The sequence below is a fragment of the Gymnodraco acuticeps genome, unplaced genomic scaffold (assembly GCF_902827175.1).
Source record: "Gymnodraco acuticeps unplaced genomic scaffold, fGymAcu1.1, whole genome shotgun sequence".
Classification (NCBI taxonomy): Eukaryota; Metazoa; Chordata; class Actinopteri; order Perciformes; family Bathydraconidae; genus Gymnodraco; species Gymnodraco acuticeps.
The window spans coordinates 3,670,328-3,692,266 of NW_022990501.1; the positions used below are offsets into that span (position 1 = coordinate 3,670,328).

At 39.6% G+C, this 21,939-nt stretch overlaps 1 protein-coding gene across 10 annotated transcripts in view; it reads left to right on the forward strand.

Annotated features, from left to right (window-relative positions):
* The window catches only part of msi2b (musashi RNA-binding protein 2b), a 321,629-nt gene that overhangs the window by 239,644 nt on the left and 60,046 nt on the right, over window positions 1-21,939 (forward strand). For all 10 annotated transcript variants that reach the window (XM_034226607.1, XM_034226606.1, XM_034226608.1 and 7 more), the window contains exons 9-10: window positions 4,856-4,970; window positions 15,579-15,653. In XM_034226607.1, the coding sequence (XP_034082498.1) occupies window positions 4,856-4,970; window positions 15,579-15,653 (190 nt within the window). The remainder of the gene's footprint in view (window positions 1-4,855; window positions 4,971-15,578; window positions 15,654-21,939) is intronic.

Here is a 21,939-nt window from a genome sequence, read left to right on the forward strand (position 1 = left end):
GATGAAGAGAGGAGTAAGTAAATAAAGAGGCCGGCGCTCCAGGGTCTGGTTCTGCTGTGCGTTTTCGTGATGTAACGGTAAAACATTTCAGAATTCCTCCACGGGATGCCATTGTACATCACTCAACCCGCGAAATACAAACACTCAGTACATAGCTAGGCCCAGGAATTTGCGGGCACAGCTGTAGTTGCTAAATGTTTTGTGCGTGTGTATTTATGTTGACAAGGAGGTTTAATAACTGTGTGCTACACAAAACGTGCAGTCGGTTTCATTTTTATCGCCGTTTGTAGTAGAGTTAGCAGGGTATTTTAATTGTAACTCTCGTCCGAAAATTATTTGTTATCCTCCCTGACCCTATTTTCTTCGGCCCCGGGACGTCCTTAAGCTCGAGCCCTGAGCCTTATTCTTTAAGTGAATAAGCAGACAACCATGGCTGATGTTGTGCATGCAGAGCTGTGACATTTCCCAGCTAAGCAGTCTATGTGTTTTGACTGATCAACTGGGACTGGGCGCTGGAGTAAAGGAATCACAGGTCTTCCTTTCTTCAGTCTACCTGTCAACTGATGGAATCCATTCACTAGTGAAGCTAATAGTAGCTGTGCACCTCCCCCCTACAACAACACTCATCCCTGAAGGACAGCCATTGCCAGTGCAATCCCGCCCACACCTTCCTATTATACTACAAGGTTAATGTATAGGAGATGTATTGAAAAGGTCATAACTAGAGTGTTCCTCTGCTCTGTATCACAGGGTTTTCACATGGAAACAAAGGGGGCTCTTTGTTTTATTCTTCACCGGTGGGCTGTGTTAGTAGTAGTGCTTGTGTGCATACAGTGTGTGCCCATCGTAATTTCAATATCATGCCTTGTTGTTGGTAGTTATTTTTGAAAGAATGATGAACAAAAACTGAATTCTGCATTCACAACCAGAACAAGACAGCAGCAGAACAAAAGGACACTGAAATGTGTATTTTAATTAAATGTGTAATGTCTCACTTATTTAAAAGCTGAAGTAAAAGGGCTTGAAATGTAGGTTAAACAAGATTTAGAATATTACGTCCTATTTACATGTATAGGGGCCCTATTATGCTTTTGTTTCCCTTCCCTGTAGTGTGTTCTATAGGTTTTTGTGCATGTAAATGGTCTGCAAAGGCTAAAATCCCAAAGTTCCCTCCAGAGGAAGTTTCTCTCCCACACACTACCCCCCCCCTCCCTGACATGCCTCAATTGTATTAGTTTGTTTACTTAAGCGACATAGTGACATCACTACGTAACACTTACGCTTCTATTGGCTGACGCTCCAACACATTGTATGTCATATGCTAAGGGCAGAGGTGGGAAGTAGTGGAGTACAAATACTGCGTTACTGTACTTAAGTAAATGTTTCTGGTATCAGTACTTTACTCCACTACTTATTTTTCTAATGACTTTTTACTTTTACTTCTTACATTTTTTACACAAATACCTGTATTTTCTAGTTCTTACATTTTCAAAACAGGCTGGTTCCTTTAGTCTGAATGTGTGTTTGGTGGCGTGGTCATTATTATTTAGAGTCATTGCGTGCCTATTGATTTGAACATGATCCGTGTATCCATCATTTCCTGGTCTTCTCTAAAGAAGAGGGACCAATGGAAACGTTGTCATGTTGCCGTTGTTCAGCATCAAAACATTCATTAGCTAACAATGACATTATTGTTCTATTAATATAAAGAGATGTCAGTTACTCTTTAAAACAGCTGGTAGTTGTGGGTACTTTTTACTTAAGTACATTTTGAAAGCCCATACTATCAATAATGATAATAATCAATCAAATAATGCCCTTTTTAAAGTCCACAGCAACACTCCCTAAGAATTGTGTCTAAGCCTCCGGCACAGTTAAGAGTTCCCAGTTCAAGCACTCACAAACAGTATTTCAAATAACTTGCTAAAAACATAAAGTCCAACTTTTTAAAAGTATATACACACTACTGTTCGGCTTTCTATTTTCCTCCCTACCCTGACTGAAAAGTGACACAAATCTCTGAACTCAACTGCAGTGCGTCAGCGCAGCGGAGTAGCAGCAAACATCTCGATATATGTTGAAAGCACGCAGGTCGCGGTAACCATACCTTGTCAACACTGTGGCAGGAATTCACTTCAACAGTCAGCTGTCTTACAAACTGTATACGTGTGTGGGTTTCTGTGTGTGTTTCAGGCTCTCAGGTCTCCTGGGTGCTTTTTCCAAACAACACAATGTAACTTTTCTGACAGAGAAGGCAGGGCAGGTTACAGTGGTGCCCTTTATCTTGACAAGCCACAATAGTTCTCAAACTGGGACATCTAAATGATGGATCATGATGCTTTTCACCAAACAATATTGTGCCTAGAAAAGCCACAATTCAGCACTATAGTTGCAGTTAAAGTGAATGTAATGTTTTCCTGCTGTTCATGTGGCAGAGGATTCAGCCTGTAAACATTTCTACATGAAGGAAATTGGAATGTGATGCGTTCACGTCGGCTGAACCTTTGCAGTGCTTGGCTGTCAGGCTCAGAATGGTCTTTCCGTCCTCTTCGTTCTCCTTTCTTCTACTTAGCTCGCTCTTGAAAGCTGCTGCCTCCCTCTCTCACACACTCCTGTGTGTTTGAAGCAGGTGAACACCCACACACTCACACCATCACAGATCTTTTTCTTTTTTTTATCCATGACAAGAAGCCATCTCCCTGAATATCAAAAGTCCTTCTTGAAGAGCATGTAGGAATGACTCACCCCCAAGTCTGTCTCACTAACTCACTGGATTTGACTGCTGCAGGACACTGAGCGGACACTGTCTCTGAACTTCAGTACGGTGCGTTTGTCACCCAGCCAGGTGAAACTCAGCAGTGCACAGATATTTCTAACTGACCCATTTGTCCCACCCAGGTCCTGCATGCATGCTGGGGGTCCTTCCTGACCATAGCAGTGCTCTCCTCTGCACCATGTCAAAGCATGGCCGCCGAGCCAGGAGGGCAGAGTAGTTGTGACAGCTATAAAGTGGCTGAGGGAACTGTGTACTTTAGTTCAGACTGCTTTAAACCACTGCTGCGCAACACAGCAACTTTCCCCCAGTGAAACAAACTATTTCATTAGTGCCCCTTTTTTAAGTTTCTGGATATACAGAAGTTATTCCGTGCTATTTTTTCAGCACAGAGGGCTGTGGCTCAGGATGTATATCATCATCCTCCATGAGGAAAGGTCGGTGGTTTGATCTCCAGCCCTGCAGTTACTATGTTAGTTTGCGTTATACACATGGGCAGCATTGAAAGTGGTGCTCACCATTATTTACTAAGTTTCAAATAAAAATGTTAACCAATACGGGGGGTGCAGGGAAGCTGTACGCCATTCAGTCCTTTATTTCTATGTGTTGAAAAAGAAAAATCATGCAAACTCTGATCTAGATAGCCCCATTACAGAGCATTGACCCTAATTAGGTTCCTAAAAGGTCTTAACCCCAAATGGCTCCTGATGGCATGGCCCACAAGACGTAAATGTTGGTTTCCTTGCCTCCAGATGAATGTCTATGAACGTATACATTCTGTCTTCCATACATACAGTGCTACAAGAGGTCATAAAGAGCAGAAGAGCATGATATAAAAGCAGCATATATTTACCGCAGCAACTTTTCACGCACGGGAAGTTTTCATCCCAGTTTAGCAACTAAGAGCATGCGTGAATAGTAATGTGCACGGCTGGCCTGTCAGAGTTACGAGCCTATTTGTATGGATGCCGGGCTGCACCTTGGTTGAGGTGAGCACAGAACCAGCATCCTGTGTTGCGCAGCAGGCCAGGATGACATGTGAATCGCAGCAGCCGAGAAAGCCCCGCTTAAGTGGATGCAGTAGGGAGAAGCAGCCCAGAGCCAGGAGGCAAACAGACAAACAGATGGACAGGCTGATGCCAAGCAGGCAGTGGAGCAAATAGATTGTGCAGCATGGTGAACAGACCCAGCCTACCCCAAGAACAACCCACAGACACAAGACCATGCCACCCCCTTGTCAGACGGTCGTGCCTCTCTATAATTCATCCAGATAGGATAGATACGTGGTAAATGGTACTCTCATCTTCCTCCTTCTCCTCATCTGCCCCTGTCACATCCCTCATTTGATATGTGTTATGTAGGAGGAGGAGGAGATGTCAGTCTTGCAAGATGGGAAATGAACAAACCTGTATGTGTGAGAAGTGGAGTGAGAGGAAGAAATGCTGCAGGGAGCCGGGCGCTGCGGGTGGAATTGGTTTGCGGGGCGCTGGGGACTTCAGCCCAGCCCAATGCATACACAATACACAAATAACAATATTGAGTTTTAAAACACCTTCTTTTTTTTACCAGCTTTAAAAGATTGTATACACATTGCCATGGCAAGACGAAAATCATAGAAAACTTAGAGATGTTGTCAAGAGAGATTATTGCTTTTTTAAATGTTCCTTTGTTTGGATTAAACAAAGAACCAAACTTTACAAAGAAACTAGACACGCTGTTGTAATGGCATTGCAGAACAGAGCTTCTCCTACCTTGATGTCTCAGAAACACTTGGAAAGTATTAAGCTTGTATTTCCCAGAGGCATTGGGCACATGCTCACTGGAGCAATAACCTTTGCTTTAATGCGGGAGGAGCATGATTGTAAGTTTTCCTTTGAGACTCTCCTCTAAAATGCGAGGTGCTCGGATTGACTCAGTCTTGTTTTTCTCCACGGAAAACATCTAGTGCTGTGCAAGTCAAATAGAAAAGCACCTTAAAGAGTTGAGACAGCGCTGTCAGATCTGTCTGCTTGTGTACTTACACAGTCTAATGCTTTGTCTCTGTGTGTGTGCTTGTGTGTGTGTTTTTGTCTGTCTACATAGGTAGAATGTAAGAAGGCCCAGCCCAAAGAGGTGATGTTCCCACCGGGAACACGAGGGAGAGCCAGGGGTCTGCCCTACACCATGGATGCCTTCATGCTGGGGATGGGCATGCTGAGTGAGTCATACACACATACTGTATTCACACAAAAGCACACACAAATGTGCAAATACTATAACAAGTGATTCATATACAGCCTTTACTGTATATGACAGCGTATGATATACTGTAGGTTTGAAATAACGCTGAAGCACAAAAATAGGCATACAATTGTAACTCGCAAAAATGTAATATAATGCATTATAAACATACTTATGTGTTATGATCTCTATAATCTACTAATAAGCTTGAATAAGCATTCATAATAGCATGTGTTTTCTATACATAACAATATTCAATATACAATATATGTTTGTATTACGCATGACTTACAATGCATTATAACTGTGTCTATAATGACTTACAAAAAAGGTTATTAATAGCTTTTTAATGAAATATATAAGATATTTTAGTAAGTGACAATATGAGTAGAATATATATAAAAATCATATTGGACCTTACTATCCAATATTCAATGCTTTATGGCTATTGTTATAAAGCATTGTAAATATTAAAGAGCACCTAAAAATGATAGTGCTACAAGCAGATTATTGTTCATATTGCATTATACTGTAGCATCATCATAGTAAGTTTCACTCATGGTTTTTACCAGTTTGCAAATATAAACATCAAATATAAGCCAATGTAGCAGGTACAGGGAAGGTGTGAGACACGCACGCCATGCAGTCATCGCTTTCTACCTCGTGAAAAAAAGATCATCTTATGCAAACTCTGGTCGAGATAGCCCCATTAGAGGAGCACTGGCCCTAATTAGGCTGCTTGAAGGTGTGCCACCAGTGACCACTGTGGTCTATTTCTGGTGGAGTCTGGTACCGGCAGCCCCTGGGCATATAGGAGCAGACCAGCACATTAGCAGGCTAAATGAAGAGGAAAATTGGTGTAATGTCATATTAAGGATTCATCACTGTGCCCCCCTTAATGGGTAATGAAGGGGACACACATGTCAGCGAGAGATCTCATCTACAGGGACCTCAGCTGCCGCCCCCCTTCATTACCCTCGCAGCCCATGCCTGTGGCCCTTTTTATTTAACACTATTGCACTCCCTCCCTCCTGCTGTCTCTATCTATCTATCTATCTATCTATCTATCTATCTATCTATCTATCTATCTATCTATCTATCTATCTATCTATCTATCTATCTATCTATCTATCTATCTATCTATCTATCTATCTATCTATCTATCTATCTATCTATCTATCTATCTATCTATCTATCTATCTATCTATCTATCTATCTGCAGTGAAAAAACTGAACCGTTGACTTTAATTATGTCAACAGATTTCACAAAACTGTATTAGGTTGGTTGAAAGCAATCATTTTAAGTTTAAATCAAATATATTAGGTTTAACTTAATATTATTGCTTTCAACTAACCTACAGTTATGTGAAATCTGTTGACATAATACATTTAATTAAAGTCAAAGTTTCAGTTAGTTCAGTGTATATCTATCTATCTATCTATCTATCTGTATGCGTACTTATGTTTCTCTATCCACATATCTATCTGTCTTTCTATTCTTCTGTCGTTCTCATTTCCTATGCATATAATTTGTATGTGCGACCCAACCAAATGGATTTGCCCTCGCATAAAAGATTTATTTTTTCCTTCAAAAGCAAAAGAGACATGCAGCTGATTGTAAGAGACTCGTTTTGCCATGCGAGTAGCCGCCCCCCCCTTTCTCCCCCCATCCCCTCTAGAAGCAGGTGCAAGCAGAACCTCAGTCATGCATTTGTATCTGTACCAGGTAGCGAAATGTTTAAAGGGGCTTTGAAGGTCGATAGCGAGACATAGCTGGGGTTGCTTGTTTTGCATTTTCTGACAGGAAATTAAGAGCAACCAGTCAAATTTTTTTGAGCTGTGGAATAATTTTCCAACAAGGCAAATTAAGCAGCAGTCAACGTATTATCTATGCTATCTGTCCATCTACTGTATATACAGGCGTATAAACAGGGTTATTCTAAGGTTGACCTTGCCATTAATATACGTTTTTTGTTTTGTGGTAAATGCCTGGATAAAACCGTTTGAGTTCCATCTCATCTGCTTGAAGTACTTAACAAGCACTGTGAACTTTCCGAACTTATTACAGACTAATGTCTGTGTGAAGAGGACGACACTCTTCCCCTCCGCTGGGAGACGGCAGGCGGGGAAAGGCAGTGATGTGCTCATGTGAGAATATTAACAGCCAACTTGTTTGGAGACACTCTTATCTAAATGAAATTGGAACAAGGACAGCGAAACATTCCTTTATATAATTTGCATTTAGAAAAAAAGGCCACGCCAGGCTCATTATTTAAGAAAGTGTAAGCTCCTTTTGTGCCAAATCTCATTAAAGCCATCCCTTGCTGCTTTGTTTACTGCCTCTAATCGAGGCATTTATCTTTATTGTGTTGTGCGCGATGTATGTTTGCTGAAATTAATACACATTTGAGCCTGCACGAGGTATGGGTGTACCAGATGGATAATTGATTTTAAAGTGAATCAGAACTGTTGAGCCATAAAATAGGTACATTAGCATGCATATTAATAAGGCAAATAAGAGCACTAAGAGGCTGCCACCAGGCCACACACAATGGCAGGCTTCATTTACTGAGGAGAGGAACCTCTTCCTCCTTTCTTCTTTCACTCCCGCTCTCTTGTTTGTATGCACATACTTAGGATTGAATGAGATAGTAAGCATCTTAATCCTGACACTTTCATATTCCTCTCTAAAGCCCTCTCCTTTTAACACTCAGTGTACACATCTCTCCTCAGTTAGTCATGTGAAAGCCATTGTAATGCAGTACATCAGACGAGGGAAGTGGTTTTTGCAGTTTGAGAAAATGTTGAAATAGTGTGGTGCGAGGAATCTGAGCCAACAATTTCAGTTTGGCATTTATTCTGTTTGACACTAAGACAGTATCAAACACATAATATCCAATATTTTGCAGCCCGTGATAGCTTTTCATTGTATCACATCACAGTTCCTTTCAGACCAAACAAACAGCGAGGCGAGGTTGTGTGAAAACTATCCATCTGTAACTTCCTGGTGATGACTTCTCATCAGCGGCTGATGGAGGGTTTTTTTTTGGTTTAGCCTCCGTCCTACTTCATCCACACCAGGTTAAGGCTCCTCTCAGCCTCTCTCAGTTGCATTTCTTTTTGTCTGCGTGAGATGGAAGAGGGTCTGGGAGAGGCATTTTCCCATTGGGTCAGGAATAAATTGAACTTTTTCATGGACAGCAAACACTGATTAGATATTTATGACCAAGGTCAACCTTTCTGATTCCAGCTGGCACAGGCTCTGAGGCATACAGAACAGAGCATTTACACACACATGCTCACACAAACACTCACACACACACGCACATAGCCTACATACCCTCACGCACATACTTGCACACACAAGTATGCATGAATGCAAAATATGTTTTGACGCCGCATGCTGTAGGCACAGGCAAACAAGTGCACATATGTCATCTCTGAAACAAAATGTATATACGCAATACACTTTATGCATTATTCACATAATCTTAGTCGTCAGTATTTTATATTAGGACTATATAGTTTGCCTCAATTATAACGTTGACATTCATATTCTAAATCGATATTACAGGTGTCTCTTCATATATATACAGATGTAGCACTACATCGGTATAGCTACATATATTTAATATATGTAGCTATACAATCTCTTAAAAACTGGTAATTCTGAGGGATAAAGAAAATAATATATCCCAACATTTCTGACCAAATACCTCAATATAGATATATGACTAAAAGGACAGCATTTTTAAACGATACACATTTTTATAATAATCATCAGTAATGTGGATAGAATGACTTAGTGGGTACATGCAGATAACAGAACAGCTAGAACAATCTGGAACATTTCTAAATGACATCACTTTACTGAAACAAAGTCTTCGAAACCAGGAAAAGACATCACTTACAATTAAAAATGATCTTAGACCCAAGCTAGTCTCATAAAACTAAAGCAACATTAGATGGATCTATGTTTTTTTGCTTAAATCTATATTTTTTCATGTTCAGCCTCTTAAAAACAGTTCTGTTTTACTGCGGTCAAAAAAATGTTTGCCCTTCTGCTTGTACCCATTTAAAAACCATCTGAAATCCTTTATTAGTCCCGCAGCTGGAATACCCTTATATAAGATTTGATTGTAAATATATATATAATTACAGCCCCTTAATATTTATGTTTTTTTGATTGTATTTACTGTATGTTCCATCAGGCTGCACAGTCTGTAGTAGCAAAAGTTAAACTGTAGACATTTATATGTGACTACAGACAATTTATCAAGCCAGTGCATGCTGTATCTAACGGGAACTGAGGCCAAAAAAACGTTTCCTGGGGCCTCATTTATAAAGGGATATACGCTCAAAAAATGGCGTACGCCAGTTTCTACGCAATGTTTGTGATTTATAAAATACTAACTTGACGGGAAAATGTGCGGTCCTCCACGCAAACTCTAACCCATCCGTACGCACTAAGCACAGAGAGACGAGAAACTGCGACACCGTTGGCAGAAGGAAGAATGGAGAGAAATATGTGGAAATAATACCATAAATAAAATGTTACCTCTCATTTATCATATATGAAGAATTCATTTTCAAACATTGATTAAAGCCAATCTTAAAATGATTAAACAAACGCCTGTTTGCGACTCCTCAGTGCACACAAACACATAACTTGGAGAAATAAATAAATACGGATATGTTATTGAAAACCACCTCGAATATGTTGTGTTAATGTTATGAAATGTTTTCTCATAAATGATGCGGTAAGCAGGAGGACAGAATTACGTCTAAATTGACGCCGTTTTGCATTTCTATAGGTAGATACGAGTATGGTTTTATATACTATCATGTTTAATCATGTTTTATGCCGTTTGCCAAGACTTGATAAGTCGCTCGTAAAACACAGGAGGTATGGAAACTAAGAACACCATATGTGGTAAATTGTACAGCTAATATAACGCAAGTTTTATTTCCTTTAACTGGTGGAGAGTTGCTGCGGAGACGCTGCGCACAGCTGATCGACAGCTGGGACGCAAACCACCAAATACAAACAAATAATTCAGATCCAGTCGTCATGACTCCACACCGGAGGGATTCCCCGTTCACTGCTTACAGTTTCTCATCAAGGGGGGGTCTCCTGTCCCCGGTACAAACACACTGCCTGAGGAAGGTTATGTGTATTTTGTCATTAACCTTTTTTGGACCAATTATTTATTTATTTTGGTGACGATCCGACCTCCATGCTGGTTCAAACTGCATCCTCCAAACAATATCATTTATCTCCACCTCCCCAAAATAACCAAAATCTGACACGGCGTGAGATGTATTTTTTAGCTGTTCTGTCGTCATTTCCTGCGATCTTCTTCATGCAGTCAGTCAGAATGAATGAATGAATGGGCGTTTCTTTGACTATTTATAGGCAAATATGGGCGTTACGTGAAGCCCGCAAAAGCTGCACCGCATTTCGAGTCGGTTGTGATTTATAAAGGGAAACCGGCGTAGGAAGTGCCGTATGCACTTTCCTCGCCGGTACGCAATGTTTTGTGAATCGGAAAATGTCGGAACATTTCTGTACCTATTTTTTGGATTTCTACTACGTAAGCAACCTTCCCACGTGAATCCTACGCATGGCGTTATAAATGAGGCCCCTGGGCTGGTTTCTACGGTCGTATTTACACACAATAAGGAAAGAGTTATCAAGGTCGCCTCGAGTGATTCATCCCTCGCCTAGAGGACTTCCTCTTATTAGATCATTTAGTCCAGACTTATGGTTGAAGGTGATAATAGCTTGAGGGAAACGGATAAAGACTGAGACATATACCATAATTACAGGGTTAATTATGTTTATATTACCTTTTATGGCGCTCACATTCTCACTCCTTCTCACACTAGCTCCCTCTCTCAGCCTCCCACCCACCCACTCTTCTTCTCCAATGTCTTGTTTTGTGTGTTTCCCACTTCCTCGCTGCCTGCTCCCTCACACCCCGTTTCTCAATATGTTGCCCACAGCTGCTTCTGTCTGAAAACTGTCCAGCTAATTAACTGCCAGGCCTGCGCTTGTAATAAGAAGCTTGACGGCAGATGAACAATACATCTGCTATTCTTACATTTTTCAAATGACACTCGGTCCTCTTTTGGCCTCATTGAAACTCTCCATCTATCTAGGGACAGCAAAACTAAACAATTCTAAACGAGCCTGTTTCCTCCCACACACTTTGACTTTGATTTACAGTTGGCAGTTTGTTGTTTACATCCTCAGCAAGTTTTATAATTCAGAGGCTGTGATTACATTCTTTGTACCTTGGATAAATAGTAATCCTGACTAACTAATTATTTGTTTCTTACACTGGGGAATGTATGTGCTAATGTTGCGGGTGGAGGGTGGCCGGTTAAAGTGCAAAATGGGGAGTGTGTCCTGGTACTTGGACAACTCCCAGTTCTCACCAAACCGCCCCTGCCACTAGGGCTGAACCCGAATATTCGTTCGTTGGAGTACTATTCGGGTTTCAATTTCGTTATTCGGATATTCGTTTTAGTTGTTTTTTTTCGCTTTGCACTGCGGCTGCCAAATTGAATTTATTGAAAACTCCAATATCAACGTAAGAGCTTGTGCCTCTTCGGGGGGTGCTAACACGTAACCATTGACTTTCTCCGTCTTTATATGTAGATATGACTTTTTCTCCGTTAATCTCCGTCACGTTGTTTCCATAGCAACAACAACTTCCTTTCAACAGCGCTAACTCTCCTTCAAAATAAAAGCATGTCCATACAAAATAGGAAGCCAAGCCAAATTACACTTAAGACATACACAACTGCAACGAAAGTAACAAACACAATGCAATATACTTTTCCATTTCAAAGAACACAAATTGGGTTACATTAACAAATAACTATAAAACAACAATACTGTAGAATAACAAAATGAATACCGTGAATAAACCGAAATACACGTGTTGCAGCGGTTCGCTGCCCCCCCCCCCCCCCCCACATTACAGACTTACAACAAAACATTTTGAAAATAGAATTTGGGAGCATAACTCAACTTGTCATTGCATGTAGGCAAGGCAAGGCAAGGCAAGGCAAGGCAAGGCAAGGCAAGTTTATTTATATAGCACTTTTCAACACAAGGCAATTCAAAGTGCTTTACAAAAAATGAAAGAGATTAAGAAAATGGCATTTAAAATCAGTCATTAAAAAGAAAAGCTAATAAAATAAACATTAAAAGAAAAAATACATGGATAAAAGTTACAGTGCTGTCAATTAAACATTAAAAGAAAAAAGTACATGGATAAAAGTTACAGTGCAGTCTAAGATATGAATAGTTCAATTAAAAGCAGCGACAAAAAGAAAAGTCTTCAGCCTGGATTTAAAAGTAGTCAGAGTTGCAGCGGACCTGCAGGTTTCTGGGAGTTTGTTCCAGATATTTGGAGCATAATAACTGAACGCTGCTTTACCATGTTTAGTTCTGACTCTGGGGACAGAAAGCTGACCAGTCCCTGAAGACCTGAGAGATCTGGATGGTTCATAATTTAGCAGGAGGTCAGAAATGTATTTTGGGCCTAAACCATTCAGTGCTTTATAAACCAGCAGCAGTATTTTGAAATCTATTCTGTGACACACAGGAAGCCAGTGTAGACATACTTAGGTGTATTCGGAATATCAAGGCTTAGACATGGTCATTGAAAGTAGGGCTGCACGATAAATAAGATGTATAGGCTGGGATATCTTTGCAACTTCACAATACTTTATTCAGAATGACATGTTAACATATAATTAGCCTTTAACAGTTATTGTGCTCCACTCACTTTAAATATTCCACTAATCTATATTACGATTTGAACATTTCATTACATTTTAAATCCATTCAGGTCATTGGAAATTGTTTGGGAATTTCAGGCTGGAAAACTCTAGGCTTTGAAGGTTTTGGCCAAAGGACATGGGTTATTGAAAGTGATTGAATTTATATATTTTAATCAAGATTCACTTATAAAAGTGGATTCTATCTCTATCTAACACAGCACAAGTCACTGTTTTTTCACAAATACAAGCCTCTCTCTTTTTAATTGTTGTCTGTAAGCCTCTGTGAAGCATACTAGTTATAAAGTAATGTAACAGTAATTATAATTATAATTATAATGTGTTATAAGCCTAAGGGACCCAAAACTCTCACTTGATGTTGCTGTTCTCAGAGGTGGTTTCTATTTTAACACATTTCACACATGCTTGTCATTTCCATAAAGCATTTGCTACACTTGATAACTATATACAACTATAGAAAATAAAAGAGTTTTAAATTCACGGTTAAACCTTGTTAGTAAGCATCTTTTTAACACATTCTAGCCATATTAGTACGTTTTCTGCAACGTAGAAGTTGCACTGAACATTAACATACGTGCTATACAAAGGCATGGTAACTTTTGCTACAGTAAAAAATGTAGAATGAATTGGGCTTAAAGAAGCAGGAGTGATATTTGGTTATCAATGTTTTGCATTGTAACCTCATTTGAATCAGCTCATAATTTGTCACCAGGTGTTGATACCCAACTCTACTGAAGATCTTACCTCAATGAATGATGGAGATCAGTAATCAAAAAACATAAATGTAGGAAAACAAGAATGTATAGCAACCACATGCATGCATACATACCGGCTTTCATACATTCACACTCTCATAACCTCAGAAAACTTGACCTCGTTGCCAAGTTTCAGCCTCCTAGGGTGAGAAGTGTGGCCGCCAAGGGGTGGAGACATTTCCGTGCACCGACAGAGCGAGCCACAGAGCCAGTCGCAGCTTAAAAAAACAACTTTCTATTAACTGCTCTGAGTCTCCTGTTGAGGTTCCTTAAGTGTGTTAAAATATAATATAATTAAAGAGGCTATTGATCCATGAAGGGTAAGACTTTAGGAAAAACAACATGAGCAGCATGATCAAGAATAGAGGTTAATGTAATTGTGACGGTTGACCATTGATTGAAGGTGGTGCTGGCTATCAGACTGCACACTCAGCCAATGTCTATCAGTTTACAATGTACAATCAACATTACGAGCTGTAAATACATGGCACCTCTCATTAGGATTGAAGCAAATACATACATTAGTGCAGTGGTTCTCAACTGGTGGGTCGCGACCCAAATGTGGGTCGCGGACCCGTTTCGAGTGGATGTGTGAGTGAAGAAAAAAAATTGAAAAAAAAAAAATTGGAATTTTATTTTTTGGGGGAAAAAGTCAAACTTTTATTTGAAAGGCCCGATTTTCTAACGCTGTGCATGCAGTCGGCGTTGGACTGGAAGTACCGGAGACCATAAACGGTTTTGAAAACTTCTGTCACATAGTGATCATCTTCTCAATAAAATATCTTTGCTGATGTTTTTTCGAGTCTTCTGGCCAATCAGAATCAAGATTGTTGCCGGAAGTCCCCACGGAGAATAACTTTGCGGTAGAACTTTTTTTTATACATCCATGGTTACAACTTCAGATATAAATGAACACATAATGAAATATGACCCCCGGTTTGATGACTGACAGGTCACAGAACAATGGGAGCTATCTACCCTTACCCACAATTTAAAGTAAGTCACACAACTATCTCCTCTTTACTCTTCAAAACAAACAATGGCATAAAATATTACTAATATGTCGGGTAGTAATAGATTTATTTATTTTCTTCTCAGTGTACCAGAATGCATAGTTTATGTTAGTATTTCTAAAAATCTCCTGGGGGAGAATCCCCCCAGACCCCCCTGCTGGGGTTGGGTTTTCAGCATGCGTGCCTTTTTATATAGTTCAGCTTTGATTCCATCATCTCATTAAACCTTTTTTAAAAGCATACTTTAGTTCTGTGAAGGGATATAAGGGATTTATGCACTGTACTTCACTTTTATTAATATTGTATGCTGAAAAGCGTATATATTACAGCACGATTTTTTGTGGAATAGATTTGAGTGCTTCAAAATGTTGGGTCGCGATGTATTGACCAAGTAAAAAGTGGGTCCCGAGGCCTGACCAGTTGAGAACCACTGCATTAGTGCCCTAGAGGTTTGTTTATTGCAGTTTTTTTCAAATCATGCTAGGGTAACACACAAACTTTGTTCAAAAAGCTCTTTATTTTTCTCATACTACCTGTGCTGCAGAACCTCTTTTCACCCTCTGTCTTAAACCAGAGCCCAGTCTGCTCTGAATGGTTATCTAGAAATGTCCCGCCCCTTAGCCTATCCCGTACAGTATGTTTGAGCTGTAGCCATTATAAGCATGAGTGTAGTGATGTCATTATGTTACGGAAGTAAACAAAATAATCCAATCAAGGTGGGGCGGGGACTTTGGTATTGTAGCCTTTTCAGACCATGACATGCACAAAAACCTATAGAACACACTATAGGGAAGGGAAAACCTCAAAAAGCACAATAGGGCCTCTTTAAATAACATTAGAATTTGCCTGAGAAAATAATAATTTGCTGGGTATTCAGTTTAAATCCAGCCTTTTCAGATCTGTTGCCTTCTAAAAAAAGATATAAGTTTATCTGTGTGTGTTGGTATGACATCTGTATGTATTTTTCTAATAATCCCTTAATTTCTTTCCTCTCTACCAAAGGCTACCCTAACATTGTGGCGACGTATGGCCGTGGATACACTGGATTTGCGCCCAGCTACAGCTACCAGTTCCCTGGTGAGTAAAATACTTTCTTAAAATATCAATGTTGCAGCTGATGCAAATACGCACACACACACACACACACACACACACACTCACACACACACACACACACACACACACACAGAGACACACACACTTACACGCTCATACTCAAAATATCATCAACATACAAGTCAGTCACCAGATAATATGCAGGGTTATAAGTATGTTACTTGTCCGGATTTCTCAACTATATTTTGAAAGCTGACCTATAGTGGAGTAAATTGCTTACTCCTTTTTATCCCATATTCCAACAGTAGCATGACCAAATGTCTAAAATGGGGTAAGTTATTCGTCTTCTGTGGCCCAATGTATGCAAATCCATGTGTGGAGAAGCAGAAAAATAAGCAGTGCGTTGTGTAGGGTCGTTTTATCCATTTGATGTTATAATGGAAAATGAATGAATCCATTTTCTGCATTTAAAAGTGTTGACTCAGATTGCGGCTCTTCAATGGGAGGCGTCAGTCTGGAGGTGAGCAGCTGCACCTGTCTGCTGCGAGGGGCCCGCGGCTCCCAGGCGCCTCACTTAGACAGGCATCCCGTCAATTTCATGCTTTATTTAAGGACTTTACACATACTTTGTTTGCCGTGCCAGACATCATTCCTTCCGCTGATAAGACGGAATGGGAAATATCTGACAGCCGCTCAGATCTCTGTAATATCTCGGTGAAATAGATTCAGCAATGGTAAGACAGGAGGTCCAGCTGTGACCACCTGCAGATCAGACACATGCTAGATTTATACCTGACCACAACATCATTCGCCAGAAGAAATGGAATAGCACCTTCTCATCAACGTGGGGGAACACCAGCTGCATACAAATGTGGGAATTGTTGGTGGTCTGTCTTCTTAAAAAATGAATAATTTAAGACCCATTGTTTCATTTGATATCTATGTGAATCCGTAGACTTACAATGTACACAACCGTTTATTTATCAAAGATGACCTTACGAATGACTATCCATCCTTATTTTTCTGTAAAAGCATCCTTAGATGCTTTTAGGATGCAACGGAAAACGATTTGACATGAAAAGAGCGATCAGTGTTTATGCCATATAAGTAATTTTAGTTTAACATAGATTTGTTTAATGTTTACAGTTTAGGACAAATTAAGGGATGTCACCTTACCCAAGGCAGAATGTATGATTCTGTCCATGTTAAACTCAATTTAAAGAGTTTGATAAAGCTGTATGATTAAAACAGCCTCCTCTGGGCCCGCTCAACTCTTGACAGGGTAATTGGAATTTTTTAATGTATGAATCAAACTCCTTGTCCAGATTAAATAACCGCAGGCCAAGTATTGACTTGTGTCCTTCCCTACTAAGATGTGGAAAGCATCCTTATTTTAAGATCAAAGGCTTTATTTCACTGTACACCCCCCTCCCGCTGAAACACTCCTATAAATACATGGAGCGGAGAGCAGGCAGACAGGATCCAGGAGGCGTAAATTGTGGGCAGTGTTTCAAGGCTTTTTTTTACACACAGTAAACCTCAGGGGTCCACTGTTAACGGGAAAAGGCGGTTAGGCAATTGTCCAATTGTCAAGATAAAACAGTGATAAAACATTGATCAGTGATGTGAAACAGTGAATTAAGTCGGAAAACTCAATAAGACGTACACAGGAAAAAGAGAAACCAAAGCTGACATCCCGGCAGCTGAAACAGAGTTCAAATGGAACCTAAAAGACAAGTGTAATATAAATATATATATAGAAATAAAAAACTGCTGCCAGTTAGACTCAAAGCAGCTAAGCAGCTGTTCAACAGAATCTGACAATTTAGCTCCGCGGTCCTTGTGACACTCCCAATTAATCCCAGCATTGATCACAAAGTGCCTTTGATATTGATCACATGCAGTGTGTTTCTATGTCTGTGTTCGTAGGCTGCCTGCAAACGTAGTTCCATCACGGCTCAGACATCATTACTATTTAATGCACTCACAGACCTTCATATATAAATGATGTGAATCACAGCATCCCCAATTTGTCAAAACGTGTCCGTGCAAGAAATCATCAAGTGTAAACTCTGACATTGGTATTTGTGTGTAACTCAACTAGAGACTAACCAAGCTCTAGTTCTCTTAGACACAAGCACACACACATTTTACAAACTTGTGGATAATAACAATTGAATTGTTTATTATACTGTGTATAGTAAAACATTCATTATTTAATAACCTGGATAAATAAATTCCAAATGCAAATGAATTTCAGTACATCCCACTTTATTTGTATGTATTTATGTACTTTGTTGTTGAATAATTCTCTAAAAATAATTGGTGCTTTATGCAGTATATATAATTAATAGTTATTTAATTAATAGTTTTTAAAGGGAAACTATAAATTAGCACGTATAGTTTGGATGGTATTACACATGATGCTAATAGCAGAGAATGGCGATGCAGTTTCTGGCGTATTAATGTGCCAATGAAACATTAGAAGAAAATGTAAAGGATTGGAAAATACATTGGAAGTTTAATATCATACAGTAAGCCATAAAGATTCATGTATATTCCTTTTGAGATATTCAATTAATTAATTTACAAATGTTCAGTTGCACATTCCTAGAATGCATAACACGTTGTATATATATATATATATTGGACCTGTTGTTCTAGCTATATTATAAAGTGTTCATGATGATGACAGAAAGCTGGTTGAAGTTTTTGCCTTCTGATTTTTACTCACTTCCAAACTGTATTTAATATGCGCCGCTGTAATCACACACTGTCTCCCTCGGGCTGCATCCCTTCAGCATTATGCTTGAACTAAAGTTGGAATTACACTTTAAAGATGATGTTGCATAGTGCATGTGCAGTGACAATCAAGAGACAGAATCACAATTGGTAAGGAGGTGTAACAAATGATTAGCAACACCAAAATAACAAAAAAGTCTGTTCTTTTTGGATTCATCAAAACTTTTTTCTAATAGTGGATACGTGATTGTTAACAATGTTTAAGGAACGCATTTCCATCGGATTGGCATTGATTTGTATGTTAGCAGGGCTGTCTCTTCCCAGAGATTTGTAACACATTGATGAACAATGACATTTCACACATTGTCTGTCTGCTCCCATTGGGAAGGAAACCTTCTCTGATTGGGCTGCTGCATATTCAGGAAATGGATGGCAAACAGTGGTATTATCAGTGTCAAAAGAAAGCAGAGGGGACTGTAATGTTTGAATGCAAATGTGACATGGGATATGTGAGCGTTGTCATGTTGCATTTATCTTATGTGGATGTAAATATCCACACAGTTTAAGATGAAAACCCCTACATGTGCTGAGGCAGTTACTGCCTTTCTAATAACACAGAGCCCTCCCATTAAAGAGGCCCAATTATGCTTTTTGGAGTTTCCCTTTCCTGTAGTGTGTTCTATAGGTTTTTTGCATGTAAATGGCTGCAGAAGCTAAAATCCCAAAGTTCCCCCCCCCCCCCCCCTCCCCCGCCTGAAACGCCTCCATTGGACTCCTTTGTTTACTTCCTTAACATAAAGACATCCCTACGTAACACCTGCACTTCTATTGGCTAACGCTCCAACACATTGTTCATGATAGGCTAAGAGGTGGAACATCTCTAAGTGGTTGACCAAGCACAACAGACCGGGCCAGCTAACCAATCAGAGCAGAATGACCGAAATATAAATACCTTTTTGAACCTTAAAGCATGTAAAGATGTCACAGTAGAGGCAACAAATAAAACCTGAACATTTGAATAATAGGGCCCCTTTAATTAAAGTAACGTTGATAATACAGCTTCATTTTTGCCTTTTCCAAAAATTGCATTACACACAGCCCAGATTATCTACACACCGACACTTTTTGGAGATTGCCAACATATGCCCGGGATCAGAGGTAAATCATCGCTCACTCCCGATAGCTATGTGTGAATTTTCAAAGAAGCGATCTGAGAGATTCTATGCAGACACCCTGAGAGAGATCTACATAAGCAGGTTAAATATCTAGACCAGTGTGTGATACAAGACACTGAAGTATGGAAAAGAATTTGAATTAGCAAAGACAGAAGCATGTGCATAAACAAACAGCTGTGGGCTTGTTGTTAATATTTTTTTACACTGACAGAGTTGCTTTTTTTCAACAAAAAAATACAACATCAAAAAAGATGGAAGTAATGTTGAACAGTATCGTACACTGCTCTGCTCATCCTGGATGGCAGCACGTCAGCATTATAGAACTTGACTTAAATGATCAGACGTCATAGCTAACATTTGTCACGTTACAAAGAACAAACTCAAATTCAAGGTGTCTTTGAATCAAAATGAGGTAAATCAAAAGGACTTCCTTTTGATTTCTGACAGAGATTAAAGAGCGCACATTTCCCTAGATACTGCAGGTAAAAATCTGTTGGACGGCACTGATTTTCAGATAGCTTCAAATGAAGGAAAGTCGTGTTGAAATGAATATCCTCGCCTCATGCTGTAGTATTAGGAGTGGATCTGTATCTGCTTTACTTTTACATATTCTCTTAAATGTCATTTATCATAATTGTTCCACTTTGTGAGAGAAGCTACACTCCGTGGTAGTTTTTTTATAAAAATGCATAATGGTTAACTGAGCTGATTACAATAATCTTTCTTTTTCTTCCCTTGGTTTTATGTGTAAACATAATAGATTAGATACTGTAGGATGTTTTTTTTTTCCTAAATCAACTCAAGACGCAGCTGTGAATGTTGCTAGAAGTGGAAAAAACAGGATCTGACAAGTCATAGGGAACCTTACTGTACATTATTCCTGTTTCTATGCAACAGTCTAATTAGCATTAGCAGGCTGAAAAATGTGCCTTTGTATTATTCAACTGGCCTCGGGGGAACATCTTAAGATGTGCCGCATTTAAAGCTTGAGGGATGTCCACTCTGGAGGACCTTGCATTATTAAGCCACATTTAAAGAAGTATCTTATTCCATCACAGCCTTAAAGTGTCTTTTAAGGCTTTACTCAGAAAGCTCCTTGTGTTTACTGCGTATATTAAAATGCAAATGGCTAGAAAGAAAATAGCAATAAGTGCAAGTTAAGCTTCCACACTGTAATTTATGTACAGTATAGTCTCTGCCAGTGGTGGAACTCCATTGTGTGTATGATGTATGCATGAATAGGGAGCTCATCTGTATGAGGGGAAATGTAATTAAAAAAAAAGAAGTGCATTATGCATGCGAATGAGCTGTAGAAGTGAACATTAAAAAGCAAGGAAACACTCGTGTTACACACATATTGTGCTTTCTATTGTTAACCAGTTATACCTTCATTTATTTCATAACACACTCGTGAATGCTCAGTGGAACGCACACACAGACAACTGTATTTATACAAAGACTGAGATGTGCGTGAAGAAGCAGAGGGACTTCACCCGAGCGCCTCTGCCTCCACAGCCGTGCCCTCGGAGCCTCCCCTGGCATAAATGACCATTATGGCTCCATTAGGGCTGCTAGTAGGAGGTCATTATGCTACACTGGAAAAACCAGCGATGAAGATGTCAGTGGGGTCCCATCAGGGGAGAGACACAGACTGAGTGAGAGAAAGACATAACACTCAGTCATACGACTACACCAGATGTCATGAGAAACAGCAATGAGTCAGCCTCTTAAGTAGTAAGAGAACGGAGAGGAAGGGACATTAAGGAGGGCAGAGGTAAGTGTAGCAATGACAACAGAAGGGGTTACCTTAACACTACCCTTTTTAAAACATCTGTATAGTTGTGGTTAAATCGATTTCAAAAATCATCAAGGCTTTATTGTCATAAGCACAGCTACAGTGTAGTTAAACAATGAACATCTTAAGTCCCCGGCTCCACCAACAATGCAACATAAATATATATAAAACAAGAAAACATAGTCACAAAAAGTGAGTGTAGAAATCAAATAGTGCAAGAGAATGTTGCAAGACTAATGTGCAAGTAATGCAGGAGAAGTTACATATATACATGTAAAATAGAATAAGATGAGCTAAAGATAGAATGTAAAATATAATGCTGTAAAAGTTAAATGAAATAGACAAATGTGTGAGATTCAAACGATTAAGTTATGAAGGCACAGAGCTCATGAAGTCCTTGTTCCAACGCGTAGCTCAAGCATCAACAAAGCTGAGCTGCTGTGATCCTCCTCTGTACATGTGGCCTACACAGGACATATGCTCGTATACTAATATTCTTACTAGCACTATCCTCCTGCAAGCAGTATCTCTTCCTGCAGCGGTTAGCTTTTCGGCTATCTCATACTCCTGTGCATTCTCAAGAACCAATAAGCAT